Genomic DNA, 18,252 nt, shown 5'->3' with positions numbered 1-18,252 from the left:
TCAGGCAAGATACCCCAATGCTTTTCTCTACCTTCTTAGTACTAAAACAGATACACGTAGGTTTTTTGGTTATTTCTCATCTGCTTACATTTGGGAGGGTTCATGGGGATACCTCATCACCAAGTTTTGTTATAAATGTTTTCATGGTTTGGGTTTTGCTACCCAGTTGATCTATTTTTATGTGGGAATTCAGAAAGATTTTAAAAACTAAGCTGCCCTCATCCCAGAATCTAAGCAAGGCCTTAGAGTATATTTTGAAAATTAATTTTGCTTACTTCTGTATTTTTTCTGATTCATAGAATTATCTGCACTCATGTTTTAATTTTCCTAATGATGAATGACTTAATGATGAACACATACTAGTATTTATGAATGAAGCAGATTACTTAAATGAAGATTTTTTTTTTCCAAAAGAGAATATATTTCCCAACAGGAGCACTACAGTGAATACAGATACTGCCAGATATTTTAAATGTTGGGGAAACACAGCAGTTATCTGTCAAGATACTATGCTAACTACTGTTAAGTGGCTTAGACCTAATTACTCAACAGAGCTGTTCAGTTACTTCTTTTGGCCTAGGGGCACTGTGAAAACATTATCAAGACACTAAGGGTACCCTATACCATGTATCTTGATGAACTTGCTTTCTGGAAAAAATCACCTCATTTGATGATTTCAGAAGATGGAAAAGAAGTATCAGAAGATATAATGCAATGAAAGTAGGCTAACATTGTTAGCGTCCTGTAATTATGAGCCAACGATGAGTGCCTTGGGAATTCATTTAACTTTATGTTCTTGGCCGGGGGAAGAAAAATAAGGAGGAAATAAAAATAAAAAATAAATGTCAAAATTTATTAAAAAAATATTCAAGTCATGGAGTCAACAGGATTTCTGTTGTTGATAATGTGATCATGACATAAGCAGAAGCATCACATTCAAAAGTGTAATTATAGGCACTAACCTCATTGTGTAACTGCAAGTGAATTTAATAGTCATCCATTTTGAATGTCTTCTATACCCTTGCTTCATCTCTGGCCACAAACAATAGGGTACAGCCATTTGTTTACAAGAGTTTCAAAAGAAAGGAAGAATAAACTGAACCAGCTCATTGGTTTCAGACATCGATTTCTGAACCAATTCCTTCCTCAGCTAACTCCTGTTTACCTTAACGCAGTGCCAAACAGCAACATTGATGAAAGCCTCCATCTTTCTGCTCTAGGTACCAGATCTACTCTGACGACTCTTGAATTGCTACGTACCCATTTGAAAGAAAATTCTTGTTCACTTTATTAAGTGTTCTTTATATTCATTATGCATTTTTAACATACTTTAACATATTACAGATTCTAAGATGCTTTGATGTTGGTGCTGTTTTCAATCATACTAGAAGGTATCAATGAACGGTTACAAGCTACTATGTTACAACTATGATTCTAAGATACCATGTTGTAAGATGTATCCTGACAGCAGAAAAATACAAATTTTCAATAAAATGTAACTCAGAATAAAAGAAACAGGGTACATCATTCCTTATTTACATTACATTTTTATTGCAGTATAAAAAATAAAAATGTAATTTGTATATTGTGCTGTATAACTGTCTTGCACACCAAAAGGAAACATATCTACTGATGTATTTGTGTTAAAATAATTAAGCAACTTGTATTTTAAATGCTTTCTATTATGCAGAAATACTTGAGTGAATAGTCAGATAAGTATTTAGTGTTTCGGCCATATCTGGGAAATTGTTCTGGTTGGGCTAGAAATACGTTCTTTTTTCCTATTTGAAGTAATGAAATATATGGGCAAAGTCACCTCACAATACATAAAGATGCACCTGTATACACTGAAACACACGTTACAAAACTATAAAAATAAAAAGAATGAAACAGAAAATTCAAACTAGTGATTACTTCTGAGAAGGAGGCAAGGGAAGGGTGGCACACGGAAACTTCTCCATTAAGTGTAATATGCAAGCTGCAGAAAAATGCTAATTTGTTAGAAACAAAGACAACAAATTACATTTGCACTTACATCGTTATTTGAAAAGATCTGAAAAGATATACACTAAACAGTTAAGGTAAACTTTCAGTCTATTTTATATTTCCATTATTCTTCAAAGTTTTTGCAACGCATACCTGTAACTTCTGTGATTTAAAATATAAAAAGGAAATAAAATATTTAATGATGGGGGAGGGAGAAGGAAATGACAATACAATCACTGCCATAATTCTGTGGCATGTTATATCCCACAAAGTTAATGCAGCAGTTTCAACTGTGAGGTATTCTTCAGGAACATACGGATTAGGATGCATTGATTCAGTTTATAGGTAACAATGAACTAACCAACATGACATTATCAATGACCTCATATTATAAAAAGTTCCATTCAGAGTAACATCTAAAAATCTTGGAAATATCAGTAGTTATGTTACCCAGCACACTCTACAATTTCTTTCTTTCACTTAATTCGTTTTATTTAACGTTACTGAAACATTCATTAAACAACTATTATTTACCCAAAACCATGGTAGGTACTGGCAGTTCCAAGATGAACAAATATAGCTCTAGCTCATATAGTAGTACCGTCCAAGACAATATTCTGAAATGACCTAAAATTTCTACATCTGCACCGTCTGATATGGTAGCCATTAAAGGAAAGTAGCTGTTAGGCATTTGAAATGTGGCTAATACAACTGGAAAACTAAAATTTTTAAATTTTAATTCAAATACATTTAAATCTAAATAGCCACTTGTGGTTAGTGCCTACAGTATTAGCACAGGTCTACAGGAAGACAAGGACAAATAGATAGCTTACAATGTATTTGGTCAACACTAAACTATAAGTATCTACAAAGGTTATGAGAGCAAAGAAAAGGAACACTGAGCTCATGTAAGTGTACTTCTGGAAGTACTAATAATACCTAATTCTTGAACCATGTGAAACAAAGGTGAGGCATTACATGAAGAGGAAACAAGTAAAGGCTTAAGTGTAAAAGCGTATGGTAGGGAGATTAAAATCAGTTTTGTATTCCTAACTGAAAAAACTGCATACTAGGAAGTCAGAGGAGAGACACTGGAAGGGTAAATAAATGCAGATTGGGGTCAGAATATGAAAATACTGTATAAAGTTTAAGAGTTTGGTTTTATTACATACGAGATGGAAAGCCAGTGATGAGTTAAATTAGTAATTAGCGTGGTTGGATTTGTACATACTTATCATTGAAATAAATTAGTAGAGGGGCGCCTGGGTGGCGCAGTCGGTTAAGCGTCCGACTTCAGCCAGGTCACGATCTCCCAGTCCGTGAGTTCGAGCCCCGCGTCAGGCTCTGGGCTGATGGCTCAGAGCCTGGAGCCTGTTTCCGATTCTGTGTCTCCCTCTCTCTCTGCCCCTCCCCCATTCATGCTCTGTCTCTCTCTGTCCCAAAAAAAATAAATAAACGTTGAAAAAAAAAAAATTAAAAAAAAAAAAAAAAAAAAAAAAAAAAAAAATTAGTAGAAATTAAAGGAAGTAAATACTGGCAAACTGGGGGATTATATTTTCCTGAAAAAAGCTTGGCAATCCTTTCAAAACTGAATGAACTATGAACCATTTAAATAATTAAATTCTCACATGAACTAATAATATAGCAGTCTAAGCAAATAAAATTCAACTACTTGATTCAAACTTCAAAAACTTAACTGGGTTTAAATTTATAGAAAGAAATGAAACAAAGTAAATACCAGTATAAAAATCAGTACTTCAACCAACACCCATTTGAAAGTCATTAGTTTTTAGCACAAAGGTGAAGGAATACATTTTCTTAAGCTAAATTCCTAAGGCTTTTTATCAGGTCTACAAGGAAATGAGAATTAGAGATCTTTCTTATTAAACTCTGGAATATTAGCCTACTATTATCAGGATGCCTAAATATCACTATAAATCATCAAGTGCCCTTCAAAAACAAAACCCGATGAAAGATGAACTGAGTGCAAACACTGGTACAAAGAAATCCTATTTTATCCATGAAAAAAACAAAATTCCTCAAAACGGAATTTTTAAAAAAATCCAAATCATTTCGTGTCAGCATATATAAACTTTTAGTGCTACCCATACAAATACAAGTGATTTATTTGATATTATTTTGAATTTCCCATGTGCTTTTAATATATTCATCATCACATCAGAAAGGGAAATTATATTTCTATATATGTCCTTTCCAAGAGAGGCTTCAAAAATAAAATAATTATGCAATGGAGATTTAAACAATTGTTTCCAACAATATTTCAACATGTATTAAGTGTTACTAAGTAACAATGAAAAAGGAGAAATATTTTCAGACAGAAAAACTCTAACCAAGAATTTTTTCAAAGAAGCTAAAGAACCTGGATTATTGGTAAATAATGTAACTGGAACAATATAGTATTTTTAGAGTAGAGTGAGCAGGAATTAGAAAATCTCTTCAATACAATGTCATTTTGTTCCTTTCTTAATGAAAATTTTGGAATTCTATATTAAAATGATTCCATGAAGTAAATTACCATACTGTATAACCATACAAAAGTTCTATACTTACACTTTACCAACCTGATTATGAGCACCAAAAAGCCACATAGCCTAGAATCACAATACTCTTAAAATAATTTAGCAGAACCTATCAAAAGATGCAACAGCCCAAGCAGTGTGACCACTTAAACTCTTATGAGTCAAGGTACTTGGAAGTGGTTGTGAGGCCGGAGGAGTTAGAGCAAGTAGGAAAATGAGCAAAGGCCATGTTGGTCAAGTCTGTAAGAACCCTGAATAGATAGAAAAGGTTACAGGGAGAACTGTGTCTGCAAAGCCACAACTACGGCTTATTAAAATCATAAAGATCTGGCAAGAAACTTCAGACAGCAAGTGAAAGGAAGAACAACTGGACACTATTTTTATTAGGCACAGTGCCCAAATGAGAACCTAAAACAAGTAAATCTAAATCTTGTAATCAAAGGATCTTTGCTATAAACACCATGAAGACCCATTCACAATTTTTTCCACTATTTACCTTTCCAATTTGAGGGAAGAAAAGATTAACTGAGCTAAAATAAATGATTAGCAGAGAAATGGTTAGTGAATCAAAGCTGCTGCTATAACACTAAGTTGCCTTCAACAGCCTAGAGGGAACAAAACTGGTAGGTGGCAGGGTGTGAGGGAAGCTGAACATGTATGTACCCATGCAGAAAGCCTACAGCTTATCCTTACCTGAGCTTTGAACTATTCTGTACTCTGAATTACTGCATAATTTGGTAATGTTATTATTAAAAAAGGAGAGTTTCTTTGAAAAATGAAATTCAAAAAAAAATTTTTAATCACTATTTCGTACCACTATCTTTAAAACTCACCTTCCTTTAAAACCTCAGAAAGAGGAATATTATACTTCGACCCCACCTTTTAGCATCTTTACATGCTACATGTAGGGAATGGATACTATTAACCAGCTTAATAAATGACAAAACAAGGGGTGCCTGAGTGGCTCAGTTGGTTAAGCGACCGACTTCGGCTCAGATCATGATCTCGCAGTTTCTGAGTTCGAGCCCCGCATCGGGCTCTGTGCTGACAGCTCAGAGCCTGGAGCCTGCTTCGGATTCTATGTCTCCCCACCCCCTCTCCTGCTCCCTCAAGCTTCGGATTCTATGTCTACCTCCCCTGCTCACGCTCTGTGTCTCTCTGTATCTCAATAATAAATAAACGTTAAAAAAAAAATTAAAAAAAAAATAAATGACAAAACAAGAATCTAGCATTATAAGGATAGCAAGCTAATGAGAAATTCAATAGAATTTGGGTCTCTGAACACCCTGGGATGTTGCATTTCTATTTCTTTTATATTCTAACCAATTTTGTCTACACATCTGTGATGCTCTATTAACCCTGAATATAGCCTAAGAATTCAGGTTTATTCCTCCAGGAATAATAATATGTAAATGTGTGTGTGTGTGTGTGTGTGTGTGTACATACACACACACACACTCAGCACTTTGTTTTACAGAATACTAGCTCTGAACCCAGCCATGGAGTCATAAATTGTGTACCAGATAATCTAAGATTTGACATATACATAAAGAATTACATTGACACTAACAAAATATACATTTATCATAAGCATGATTTAAATGTTCCCAACTATTTCAGCTGTCAAAGCCAACACATGCATTTTAAATTATAAGCCAAAGTTTTCATATTGGAGTATATCCAATTTGCTGGTTTCAATTAAATATAACATATTAAACAGTTCAATGTAGCAATATGATCAAAAGACAAAAAGGGGGAAAAAAAAACTGATCTTACCTGGTAGTTTCTTTTCTCAGATAATGTATGTCCATCAGTCCTCACCATAGAGTCGTGTCCTTTCCTCACAGTACTGGAGGCAATCAAATAGAACTGTCACTCAAGGGTCGTGTCACAGGAAGGACCGCCCACCAGTTCTCCCTCTAGAGTGGAATTATCCAAAAGCCGTCAAAATTACTAACATGTAAACATATGAACAGCAGCAAAAATATCCAATATGATACATATAAAACAGAAACAAAAAGTACTATTTTAATATCATAATGCATCTTTCTCTTAACCATCTAGGGAGGGCTAGACTGGTAGATACTTTAAAAAATTATTAAATATAAAAAACTCTTATACTCTCTCCAAATAAAACTGTACACCAGACCTCACACACAAAGAGGACACTTATGGTCAATAAAACAGTGGACAAAAAAAGTTCAGCCCTCAACTGATATATCTTTTTCTTTTAAATACTCTATTAGTCTCAGAAATACCCAATTAATTCAGATTCAGTTGTGTAATTTCAAATCATTCTCCTCCTAAGGCTTGTTTATCAGAACTGTTATTCATTCAGTTTATGAGGTTTATTTCTATGCCGTAAGACTGGAATATATCATATATTCTCAGGATGATTAATAGATGCAAACTTAACTCAATATTCTATTTAAAATTTACTCCAAGGAAGAGTAGCAACATATGCCAACTTTCTGGATGCCTTTGTCCTTCAATACTCTAATTTCATAATGCTCTATTTATTTATTTTTTACATTAAAGCAGAGAAATAATAGAGCTTATTTCTTAACTTGGACAGAGATAAATAAATCCAAAATGATGAGGCACTATGCACCTCAGGTACCCAAAAAAAAAAAAAAAAAAAAAAAGTCACTGAAGCAGAGGTGAGAGTCCCTAGAGATGTAAACTCAAAAATGTAAACTGTATACTGAAAATTGAAAGACCAAAAACTCAAAAGTGGTATCTACAAAGAAGTTGTAAACATTATCTTTTCAAGACAAATGTCTCTCACCTGTTTCAGTAAAATGTTTACCCTAGGGAAATGGTACATATCCTACTGAATTAATATATAATAGTTGCTAACCACTAAAAGTTCAAATTTAGAACAATTATTTAACATTACACGAAATATGCTTTGGGAGAGGCTAATAAAAACCTTTAATTTAAATTCATAGTAAGCATGAATCAATTTTATTAAAACCAATCAACACACACAAACACACCCCTATGGATTACCTCCAAAAAGCAATCTAATAAGGACAGAAAACATTTTCAAGGAAAATAAATCACTAAAAATTAGCATTATTACATAAAAGAATTCACATAATGAAAACCTACATTCCATCTTTGGTTTTATGTCTAATCACAAATACAAAGCTAGTGGGTGCTATACTTTTACTTAATGTGGACCACCTTACATTGTATGTTTGGCTGAAATACTTTAAGATGCCTGACTCTAGGCCAAAAATGTTAATTGCTCATTACCAATTTTATGTACCAGTGATATTAAGTATGTCTCTCAAACATAACAAATGAGAAAGATTTTTTAAACTGTAGGTATATTTACTGCCATAAATGTAATCTTTATCATCTAGCAAGGAATTAGGTTAATCATAAAATAAAATTATCAAGTGAACTGATGCACAAGAATAGTTAAGTGACACACATTCAGCCACAATTTAAATGTTCATGATTGTTACAAAATGGGAGCAAAACTATTTATTATGTATTTTTTACCCCCCCCACCAAAAAAAACCTAATCCTGTTTTAATGTGTTCTTTAATATTTATTTATTTTTGAGAGAGGGAGAGCAGGCATGAGTGAGGGAGGGGCAGAGAGAGGGGGAGACAGAGGATCTGAAGCGGGCTCTGTGCTGACAGCAGAGAGCCAGCTGAAGGGCTCAAACCCACTAACTGTGAGATCATGACCTGAGATGAAGCTGAATGCTCAACCAACTGAGCCACCTAGGAGCACCTAATGTGTTTTATAAAAATAATAATTTAAAACAGCACTTGCCAAAACTATTAATCTACTCATGGCAACTCTGAATTCAATGGATAATAATGTAAAATTTCAGTTTTTTCTTACAGGGCAAATTTTATTTTTCCTTATTAAATTAGCTATGTTTACATTAAAGCCCATACATTACCATCACATTATACTAGTTTCATCAAAAGATGTTAGCAATCTAAAATCAGGCAAGGCAATTTTCAAAGTAATGTAATGTACGTTAACATAACCTAACTATGTAAAAAACTATTATGAGAACTTTATATGCTAAATAAATAAACCTTAATTAAAGGTAAAAGTTATTATTTAATCTGTAAACTTACCAGTTAAAAGACAAATATTAACTTTGGAATACTATGGATTTTAGCACAAAGGGGAAACTTGCTTCTGTTCATTTCTTTTGTTTCTCCCTCTTGGGATAACTTCAATTATTTCATGTCTTAGGGTTTCAGTCAACAGCCACTATCTGCTCTAAGCAATGTATGAATCAATATTCTATATTGATCAATAACTAAGAATCATCATCTCCTTTTGACAAACAAAGGGAAAAAGGAACGAAGGCACTCTATTTTCTTCTGGGTAACCACGAAAAAGCAAACATTTGTCACCATTATCTTATATTAAGCAAAAATGTTCACTAATGGATTGTGTTGATACTCACTGGGAATGAAAAGATGCCTAATAGATGAAAAAGGATGTAAGTATATATGTAAGACAGAGTATGTGAAAAGGAGAAAGTATGAGAAAACATGCACTCTAGCTGCCTATATATATAAAAAGTTTATACACTGGTTTTCCTACAAAGTCCTAAACATTCAAAAAGTCAGAAAAGACAAATATTTATAAAACTACCATGAAATTTTCTATAAGGCAGAATGCCTTCCAAGATGGGAACAGAGACTATACTTACTCTCCTACCTTAAATAACTAGAAAGTTAGATAAAATATATAAAACAATGATTTTATCTCAGGACAGAGATCATCAAGAAAAAAGAACAAATGAAGTAAGCCCTACTGCAGCCTGTAGAGGTATGAGGCTAAAACATGGGAGGGGGAGGCGGAACCCAATCAAAACCTAATAGTCTCAGTGAGCTAAGGGAAACGAAAAGAATCCGAAGTTAGGGGAGACACCAAGCCAGCTACAATTTGTAGGGCAAATGAAAAGAAGGAAGCTGCAGAGAAAAAGAGCTTCCAAGATCTGAAGACAGATCACCCTCAGGGTTTAGCTGAGTAATTATCTGTGCACACATGTGAAAAACTACTTATTCTAGAGAAAAAGCCTCTGAAAAGTAATCAACCCAATCCCCAGAACTTATGTTCCCATCAACTACAGTAGGATGGCTTTAACACAGCGGGGTATTGAATAGAGTTCAAAAGGTAATGAATGCCTAAACAATGAAACCAAAGAAGCCTTAGACTAAGGATGTTATGGACTAGCACTAACAAAGTTAAAAGCAAGCCTCAAAAGGATGAAGCTATTTCTGCCATAACTGAAACCCAAAACAAAACCCAACAATATTTAAAATAATACAACACACTCCAGTATTAAATAATATAAAATTAAATATCTGGCTTCCAATTGAAAATTACCAGTCATGCAAAGATGCAGGAAATACACCCCAAACAAAGTACAATAGAACATAGAAGGATCCAGCAATGATCCAGGTGATACAATCATTAGACAAGGAGGTTAAAACAGGTATTGTAAACATATCCCCCAAATTCAAGAAGATAAAGAAAACTATGAATATGGTAACAGAAATGCAAGGGCATGGAAAAGACGTAAGTTGGCAACACAGAGGAATTTATGGTGACAGAAAAGTTCTGTATCTTGCTTGTGGTGGTGGTTATATGATTCTACATGTTTGATAAAACATCACAGAATGATAAAGACATACCAAAAAAAAGTGAGAGCTTGTGCCAATTTCTGGTTTCGATAATGTGCTGTAGTTATGTTAAGATGACGTCATTGGAGGAAGATAGGTGATGTGTATATGGGACTTCTCTGTACTATTTTTGCATCTTCTTACAAGTTTATAATTAGTTGAAAGTTAAAAAGCTTTTTTAAAAGGCTCAAACTGGGGGCACCTGGGTGGCTCAGTCCGTTAAGCTCATGTGGGATCCAGCCACTCACTGGGCTCCATGCTGGGCATGGAGCATACCTGAGATTCATTCATTTCATTCATTTCATTCATTTCCTTCCTTCCTTCCTTCCTTCCTTCCTTCCTTCCTTCCTTCCTTCCTCCCTCCCTCCCTCCCTCCCTCCCTTCCTTTCCTTCCTCCCTCCCTCTCCTTCCTTTCCTTTCCCTTCCTTCCTTCCTTCCTTCCTTCCTTCCTTCCTTCCTTCCTTCCTTCTTTCTTTCTTTCTTTCTTCCTCCTTTCCTTCCCTTTCCTTTCCTTTCTCTCCCTCCACCCCCCCCCCCAGGCTCATGCACACATGCACTCTCTCAAAATAAAATAAAAGACTCAAACTGATCTTCCAGAAATAAAAATTCAACATCTGTAATTAAACATGCATTGGATAAGATTAACAGCAGTCTTTTCTAAACTTCAAAGAAAAGTTTAGTGAATTGAAGACACAGCTGGCAATTAAAAAAATAAAAAATTAAACGGTGAGAAAACAGACGAGAAAAAAAAGAACTGTGAGACCGTACCAAGCGAGACAGTGAACTACTGGGCAATATCAAACAGCTAACTTTAATGTAGTTAGTGTCCCAGAAAGAGTGAAAGAGCGAGAAGGAAAGAAAATGGTCAAATTTTTCCTAAATTTTATGAAAACTATACTCACAGAGTCAATAACTCAACCACCAAAGATAACAACAACAAAAACCTCATGATGATTTTAAAATCAAGTTGATGAAAAACAGCAAAACAGAATCTTAAAGGAGATGGAAGAGGGAAAGTATATATAAATTGAAACAGAGGGGGAAAAAAACCAGGAATGACAGTCAACTTCTCATTGAGAAACAGTGCAAAACAGGTTCAACATTTTTAAACTACAGAAGGAAAAAAACCCATCAACTGAGAGTTCCAAATCCAGCAAAAATACCTTTCAAAAATGAAGATAAATACAGCCACTTTGGAAGAGTTCAGTTTCTCATAAAGTTAAACATACACTTAACCATACAACCCAGCAACTGTGCCCCTGGGTATTTACCAAAGCAAACTAAAAACATGTTCATTTGAAAACCTGTTCACGAATGTTTATACCAATGAAGATGTCCTTTCAAACAGATGAAGGGATGAACAAAATGGTACATCTATATAGTAGGATTCCACTCAACAATAAAAAAAGATCAAGCTATTATTCCATGCAACACAAAGAAAAGAATATAGATCAAAAAGGCTATATATTACATGTTTCTAGTCATATGACATTCTGGAAAGACAAAACTACAGGGAAAGAAAATAAATGAGTGGTTTCCAGGGGCCTGGAAAGGGGTGGAATAAGTGACTGACTACAAAGGGGGACACATGGAAACTTTTAGAGAGATGGAACTATTCCATATAGCACTGGAGTGGTGGATACATGATGCTATTATGCATGTGTTAAAATCCACAGAACTTCACAACACAGAGAGTGAACAGGAATGTATGCAAATTTTAAAAATCAACCAAGCGGTTAGAAATACAGACCTGGAAAAAGACTAATAGTATTTTAAATGTATGATCCAGCCACACTGAAAGGAGTATGGGAAATGTGCTGACCTAAGTAACTTTGGAAAGTGATGTTTTAAATGCTAACTGTAAGAAGGGAGAAAAACTCTACATAAATAATGTATTCTAGTTGGCAAAATGATTCATCACAGAGCTATGGGTTAATAATTCTGAAACTGCTATGTATGTATAGTGGAGATAAACAATAAGTAAAATAGATGATGGTTGGCAGGAGCCAGGTTTCTCCCTATGAGAAACTATGTAGTACTGGATTAGAGTCAGAGCCATCTTCTATTGATATCAATTTGTTCTTTATTATAAAACACTTTAAATATTAATCATTCAGATTTTTACAGAATAGATCATTTCACTGGTATATGTCAATTGAAAATAAATTAAAAGTTGATAAAATGTCAAGTGATTAACAGGTATGTCAAAATTATACTTTGAAAGATAAGCTTGATATAAGGGTATTTAAAAGATTTTTTCAACAAGGTAAACAAAGCTAATTTCTAAAAGGCTCAAAATTTTATTTAATATTTATAATTAAGTTAAATAAGTTTATCTCTAATATCTCTTAATTTGCAATTAAGCTAAATAAGTTTATCTCTTTTTAACAGACTGGTAACACTCAAATGTCAGGAATCTAGAGAAAAATCTCTAGAAAATACTTTATTGGAGAGTGAAAATAGTTATTAGCTTTATTCTGAGTGCTATTAAATTTTGGATGTGACATCATCATATAAAAATATATATCCTGAATGGACCAAGAACCAGAAAATCTGAATTCTAGTACTAGCTTAATCAATTTCTCTCTGGCTTCAGCTTCCTAAGGAGTTTGGGAATTGTATCTAAAACATCTGTAATTTGGCAGTCATTACCAACTCAACTTCTAAGCTACAATGTGAATTTGGCCAAGTTAAGACAGTTGAACCAGTTGGATAAGCTTTACTCTTTTTTTTTTTTTTTAAAGAGGACATTACAAGGAGGGCACCTGTTGGGAGGAGCACTGGGTGTTGTATGGAAACCAATTTGATAATAAATAAATAAAATAAATAGAAAGAAAGAAAGAAAGACAGACAGACAGACAGACAGACAGACAGAAAGAAAGAAAGAAAGAAAGAAAGAAAGAAAGAAAGAAAAGGAAGTAAGGAAAGAAAGAAAGAAAGAAAGAAAGAAAGAAAGAAAGAAAGAAAGAAAGAAAGAAAGAAAGAAAAAGGAGGACATTACATTCCAGGTTGAGTATTAGAACAGACTACCAGATAGGACCAATTTCACTGGAGCTTAATAAAAGCTGAAGTAAGTGCACTTAGCCATTATCTTTAAAATCTCAAGGTTACTCAAATTCCAGAACTATGTCAAGCAACTTCTTGTAAATAGGTAGATTGTAGTTACAAAACGTTATGAACTTATTTTCTTTATTATTTATTTATTTATTTATTTATTTATTTATTTATTTAAGAGAAAGAGAGAGACAGAGCATGAGAGGGGAAGGGGAAGAGAGAGGGAGACAGACTGAAGCAGACTCCAGGCTCTGAGCTGTCAGCACAGAGCCCAACGCAGGGCTCAAACCCACAAACTGTGAGATCGTGACCTGAACCAAAGTCAGACGCTTAGCCAACTGAGTCACCCAGGTGCCCCCGAACCTATTTTCTGAACAATTTTTGGTTCAATCACATGGATAAATGTTTCAAAATGTCTGAGTTGATGACTTGTACATACAAGAAACGTGAGCAGATGAAACAGATGTAAGTAAAACTCAGAGGAGTTTCAGTTTCATAACAAATGGAATGTGGGAAAATTGCCACATTAATTAAAATAGTGTTTCTGAATGTTTTAATATTCCACGCTTCATGGGTCTAGAATTACCATGTAAAGTGAAAAGCTGCCCATATTTACAAAGGAAAACAAATAAAAATAAATTGACATATTCTCTTTAAATCAATATATTCTATGGTTGTCATCATTTCATATTTTGTAACTTAATTTGGTGTATCTTCTATTTTCTGTAGTGGTAGCCTTCCTGATGCACTACTTCTAATATACCTGTGTAGTTCTCTCACATATATGCCAAAGAGGATTCTGGGTACCAGATACATAGAACTTACTAAGAGTAGAAAACCAGTACAACTGTCTAAAACATCCAGCATCTCAACACAGAAATATCCTACTACCAAGTCTTAAAAGTCCCAAATAAAATGAAATACAATAAAGACAGCCCCAATGAATTTATTAAATGACAGAAGTTCAATAATTTCTGAACCACAGGCTTGGGAATTAAAATCTGTTATTTTAGGCTTAAATGAAATTAAAATTCCAACTCAGGACAATCAAGGGCGTTCTAAGCTTCCTGCTACCTGAAAACTTACATATGTCTATACAAGTTGTTAGCCTCCACATGATTCAATTTCTTCATACAAGATCAATGCAATCTAGCTCATGACTAGGATCAAGTAAATTTATAAACCAGATTTATGATACATAAACTTCATTTAAGTAACTGTGTTGTTTGAATTAATTGATCAACAAAATGTGTCAAAGGCCAAATTTTTAGTACTTACTAATTTTATGTTAATTAAGAGCTAAAGAAAGTATTAAAATTAATAAATGTTTTAGAACCTTTAGCTAAAAATCCACAAAGGCTTCCAAGGACTGAAGTAGCTATTGCCAAAGCAGTCCCTCTAAAACAAAACCATATCAGGGCGCCTCGGTGGCTCAGTCAGTTAAGCGCCCAACTCCGGCTAGGTCAAGATCTTGGATTCACAAGTTCAAGCCCTGTGTCAGGCTCTGTGCTGACAGCTCATTTGGATTCTGTGTCTTCCTCCTCTGTGCCCCTCCCCAGCTTGCTTGCTCTCTCTCGAAAATAAACAAACATTTTAAAAGAATGTTTTTTAAATAAGACCAAGTCATATTAGCCTCATAATCTACTGTGGAATGGACAGTTCTATTAATTTAACAAAAGAACTTGCTAAAATTATAATCTCTAATTAAAACTCCTTAAAATATGTAACAACTCCCTTGTTACTCTCCTTGCAGAATGGCTGTAAGGTCATTAAATATTGTTATTTCATATCAGCAATTAAAAAATACCACACGTGAACCAGAAATCTGAAAAAATATAAAAATTTTTATAGGCAATATGTTTTTTTCTCATAATAATTTATACAAGCTGTTGATACTAGTGATAAGGTGATAACAAAAACTGACTAGTCCATACCCACTGTCATAACTGATTAGGCTTACCAAAATTATCTCTGAAAAAATGATAATCAAGTGATAAAGGGAAATTATGTGGCTTCTTACAAAAAGTAATTAAAAAGTTGCTTTTGACATAAATCTAACAAGTCAATTATATATATATATTTTTAACTCAAAATTAATTATTTTTCCAATTTTCATAACAGTATTAAATACAGCTTAAGTAAAAAAAAAAAAAAAAAGGCAGAAAATAATTACAGCTGCCCTTTAAAGAAGATAACATAAGAGTGGGTTATCGTGGGTGAACACTAACTAAATGAACATTTTCCAAACCCCTCAAAGTTTTGTCTTCATATGAAAGAGTTAAATGTTACACTATTTTTTGTATGATGGACAAGGGAATGGCCAGAGGTACTAGGCAGAGCCCTGATACAAGACTGTCTAGGACACCATCAGAAAAAGAAGCGGGCATATTTAGAGAGGACAGAGATAGGCTAAAGGATTTATAGTTTTTTATCACAGGATGCAAACAGAATCATCTAGGGATTTTTTTAAAAAACACTGATGTCCCCTCCCTTGCCCCTACTTTCATTAACTGGGCAGGCATGGAACCCCCTCATCAGGTGCTTTTTAAAGTGCTCCAGATGATTCTAATGTGCAGCCAAGGTTAATAAGACTTTTGGGGCTAAGACTGTACAGGAAAGTGAAAATCAAAAGTTTTCATTTCAGCCTAAGTATTGAGCAAAAACAAACACTATAAACTGAAGGTAATGTAAGAGCATTATTCGTTTCTTTTGCATGCCCACGTGCCCTTTCCTTGACAGGTCTTATTCCTACCTCTGAAAACTAATGCTAGGTCTTAAACATTCTTAAAATGTTTTACAAGCACAAGATTTCTTTGGTTGAAATACATGGATTATGAAATACATGGTTCAGAAGTGGGTAATACAAAAAAGTAGATGCAAACATTACAATAAACTTTGTTAGAAGAAATTTTTAATAAAGTTCCTCTTATACAGTCAGTACAGGTTTCCCCCATATCTGAAAGTTTGCATTACACCACTTCACTTTTACAAAACACCTACATTAGTATCTGTTTTCCTAACTGAAAGAAATCCAAAGAGGATTTTTATTTTTAGGAAAAGGTAACTGTTTCTTGACTTTATGTCATTGTGGCTTAGGTAAGGTTCCATAGGAATGCTCTACTTCAGACAGCAGGGAAAACCTGCGCTTTTGTTGTTTGTTTTGTTTTGGGGAAAGTGTAAGCAGGGGAGGGGCAAAGAGGGACAAAGGATCTGAAGGTGGGCTCTGCCCTAACAGCAAGCCCTATGTGGGGCTTGAACCACACAGGTGCCTCTGTACTTACATTTTAAAAATATGTCCACAATCTTAACATTCCTCCCTAGAAATGTAATATTATCTAAAATTTGCCAAGTATTGGGTACTGTGCACTAAATACCTTACTTGTGCAATTTCCTTCAATCCCCCAAATAATTCAATAAGGTAAATATTACTATCGCTTTCATCCAGATGAGAAAACAACTGAGAATAAGGAAATTACACAAGGTCAAGAGCTAGGAGTAAGTTAACTTGAAGTAGCAAGGCCAAAATTTGAGCTCATGTCCACTTGACTTGAATCCAAGTCTTAGCTACTATGCTTTACTACTTCTCATATATATTTTCATGAAAAATTATTTTTTTCCATGAAACCATTCCAAGAAGTCTAGCTGTTAAATAATACTTCCATTCAAAAGTCTCAGTCTTCTGCTACAATAAAGAAATTAGCAATGGGGGGGGGGGGCGGAAGTAACAGACATTACTCAACTGGAGATTCAAAGTTCAGGAAGACTCTGATCAGGAAGTACCCGCAATACCATTTCAGATACAACTTCAGAACCTAAGCAGAGAAAAAAACAGGCCCTGTACCAAAAGACAAACAGCTAAATTGTTTTAAGACTGGCAGATTATTTTTGTCAACTAAGGTCTTTGTGTCTGTCTCAGTCATAGAAATGAATACATCCAATGTAGCTTACCTTTACACAATTCTTTATGAAGGGGACTTCAAAATTCCTCCAGAAATCCTTCTTTTTTTTTTAATTTTTAAAAATGTTTGTTTATTTTTGAGAGAGAGGAGAGGAGAGGAGAGGAGAGGAGAGGAGAGGAGAGGAGAGGAGAGGAGAGAGAGAGCCGAGAAGAGACACGCGAAAGAGAAGCAGAAGAGCGCTCGCATAGACGAAGCAGCTCCCGAGAATGGGGGGAGGGACAGAGAGCGGGAGACACAGAATCCGAAGCAGGCTCCAGGCTCTGAGCTGTCAGCACAGAGCCTGACGCGGGGCTCAAACTCACAGACGGTGAGATCATGACCTGAGCCGAAGTCGGCCGCTTAATCAACTGAACTACCCAGGTGCCCTCAGAAATCCACTGTCTACATCTCTATTACCACCACTATAGTTCAAGCCACAATTGTATCTTGCCTAATTGGTCTCCCTCGATTATTTCCTCTAAGAACCATCTAACAGCCAATTTGGTCTAGGTATCACTGCATTTTGACATCCAGCAGTCAGATGAGATGCAACAAGCAAAGGAAATGGAGAAGCAGCAGTGAGGGAGATGAAAACCAAGGAGTATGTATAAATATGCTGGAAGTTTACAGGGGAAAAGTGGTTCAAGGAAGAGCATAGAGAATTGTTTCAAACTCTGCTTGATAAAAATAAAATAAGATGGAAATTAATCTTTGGATTTAACTGCATGAAAGTCACTGGGTAATCATGACAAGAATAATTCTGGTGGAATGATGGAAATAAAAGCACTGACTGGATCAGGTTCAGAAAGAATAGAAAAACTGGAAACAAAATACAGATATCTTTTTCAAGGAGTTATGCCATAAAAGTGATGAGGGAAGAGGGAACTAGCTGAAGGAAAACGTGGAGGCAAGAGAAGCCTTTTGTAACATAGGAAAACTTACAACACAAGATAGAGGGAGTAGTCCTACTAGACTAATGACTAGAATGACAGGTATGGTATGGATGGAATCTGTAAGAGATACTGACCTTAGATAGGCAAAAGAACATATCATCAATATCAT

At 34.7% G+C, this 18,252-nt stretch overlaps 1 protein-coding gene across 2 annotated transcripts in view; it reads right to left on the bottom strand.

Annotated features, from left to right (window-relative positions):
* CNOT2 (CCR4-NOT transcription complex subunit 2) overlaps positions 1 to 18,252 on the bottom strand; it is a 133,858-nt gene that overhangs the window by 74,934 nt on the left and 40,672 nt on the right. The window contains exon 2 of one of the 2 annotated variants that reach the window (XM_030323218.2): positions 6,303 to 6,445. In XM_030323218.2, the coding sequence (XP_030179078.1) occupies positions 6,303 to 6,350 (48 nt within the window). In that variant the 5' untranslated portion in view covers positions 6,351 to 6,445. The remainder of the gene's footprint in view (positions 1 to 6,302; positions 6,446 to 18,252) is intronic. The other variant, XM_030323217.1, reaches the window with a different exon arrangement.

This window comes from Lynx canadensis, chromosome B4, assembly GCF_007474595.2.
Source record: "Lynx canadensis isolate LIC74 chromosome B4, mLynCan4.pri.v2, whole genome shotgun sequence".
Lineage (NCBI taxonomy): Eukaryota > Metazoa > Chordata > Mammalia > Carnivora > Felidae > Lynx > Lynx canadensis.
The sequence above is the reverse complement of the archived record's forward strand: the minus strand, read 5'-3'. Positions and strand labels throughout refer to the sequence as shown.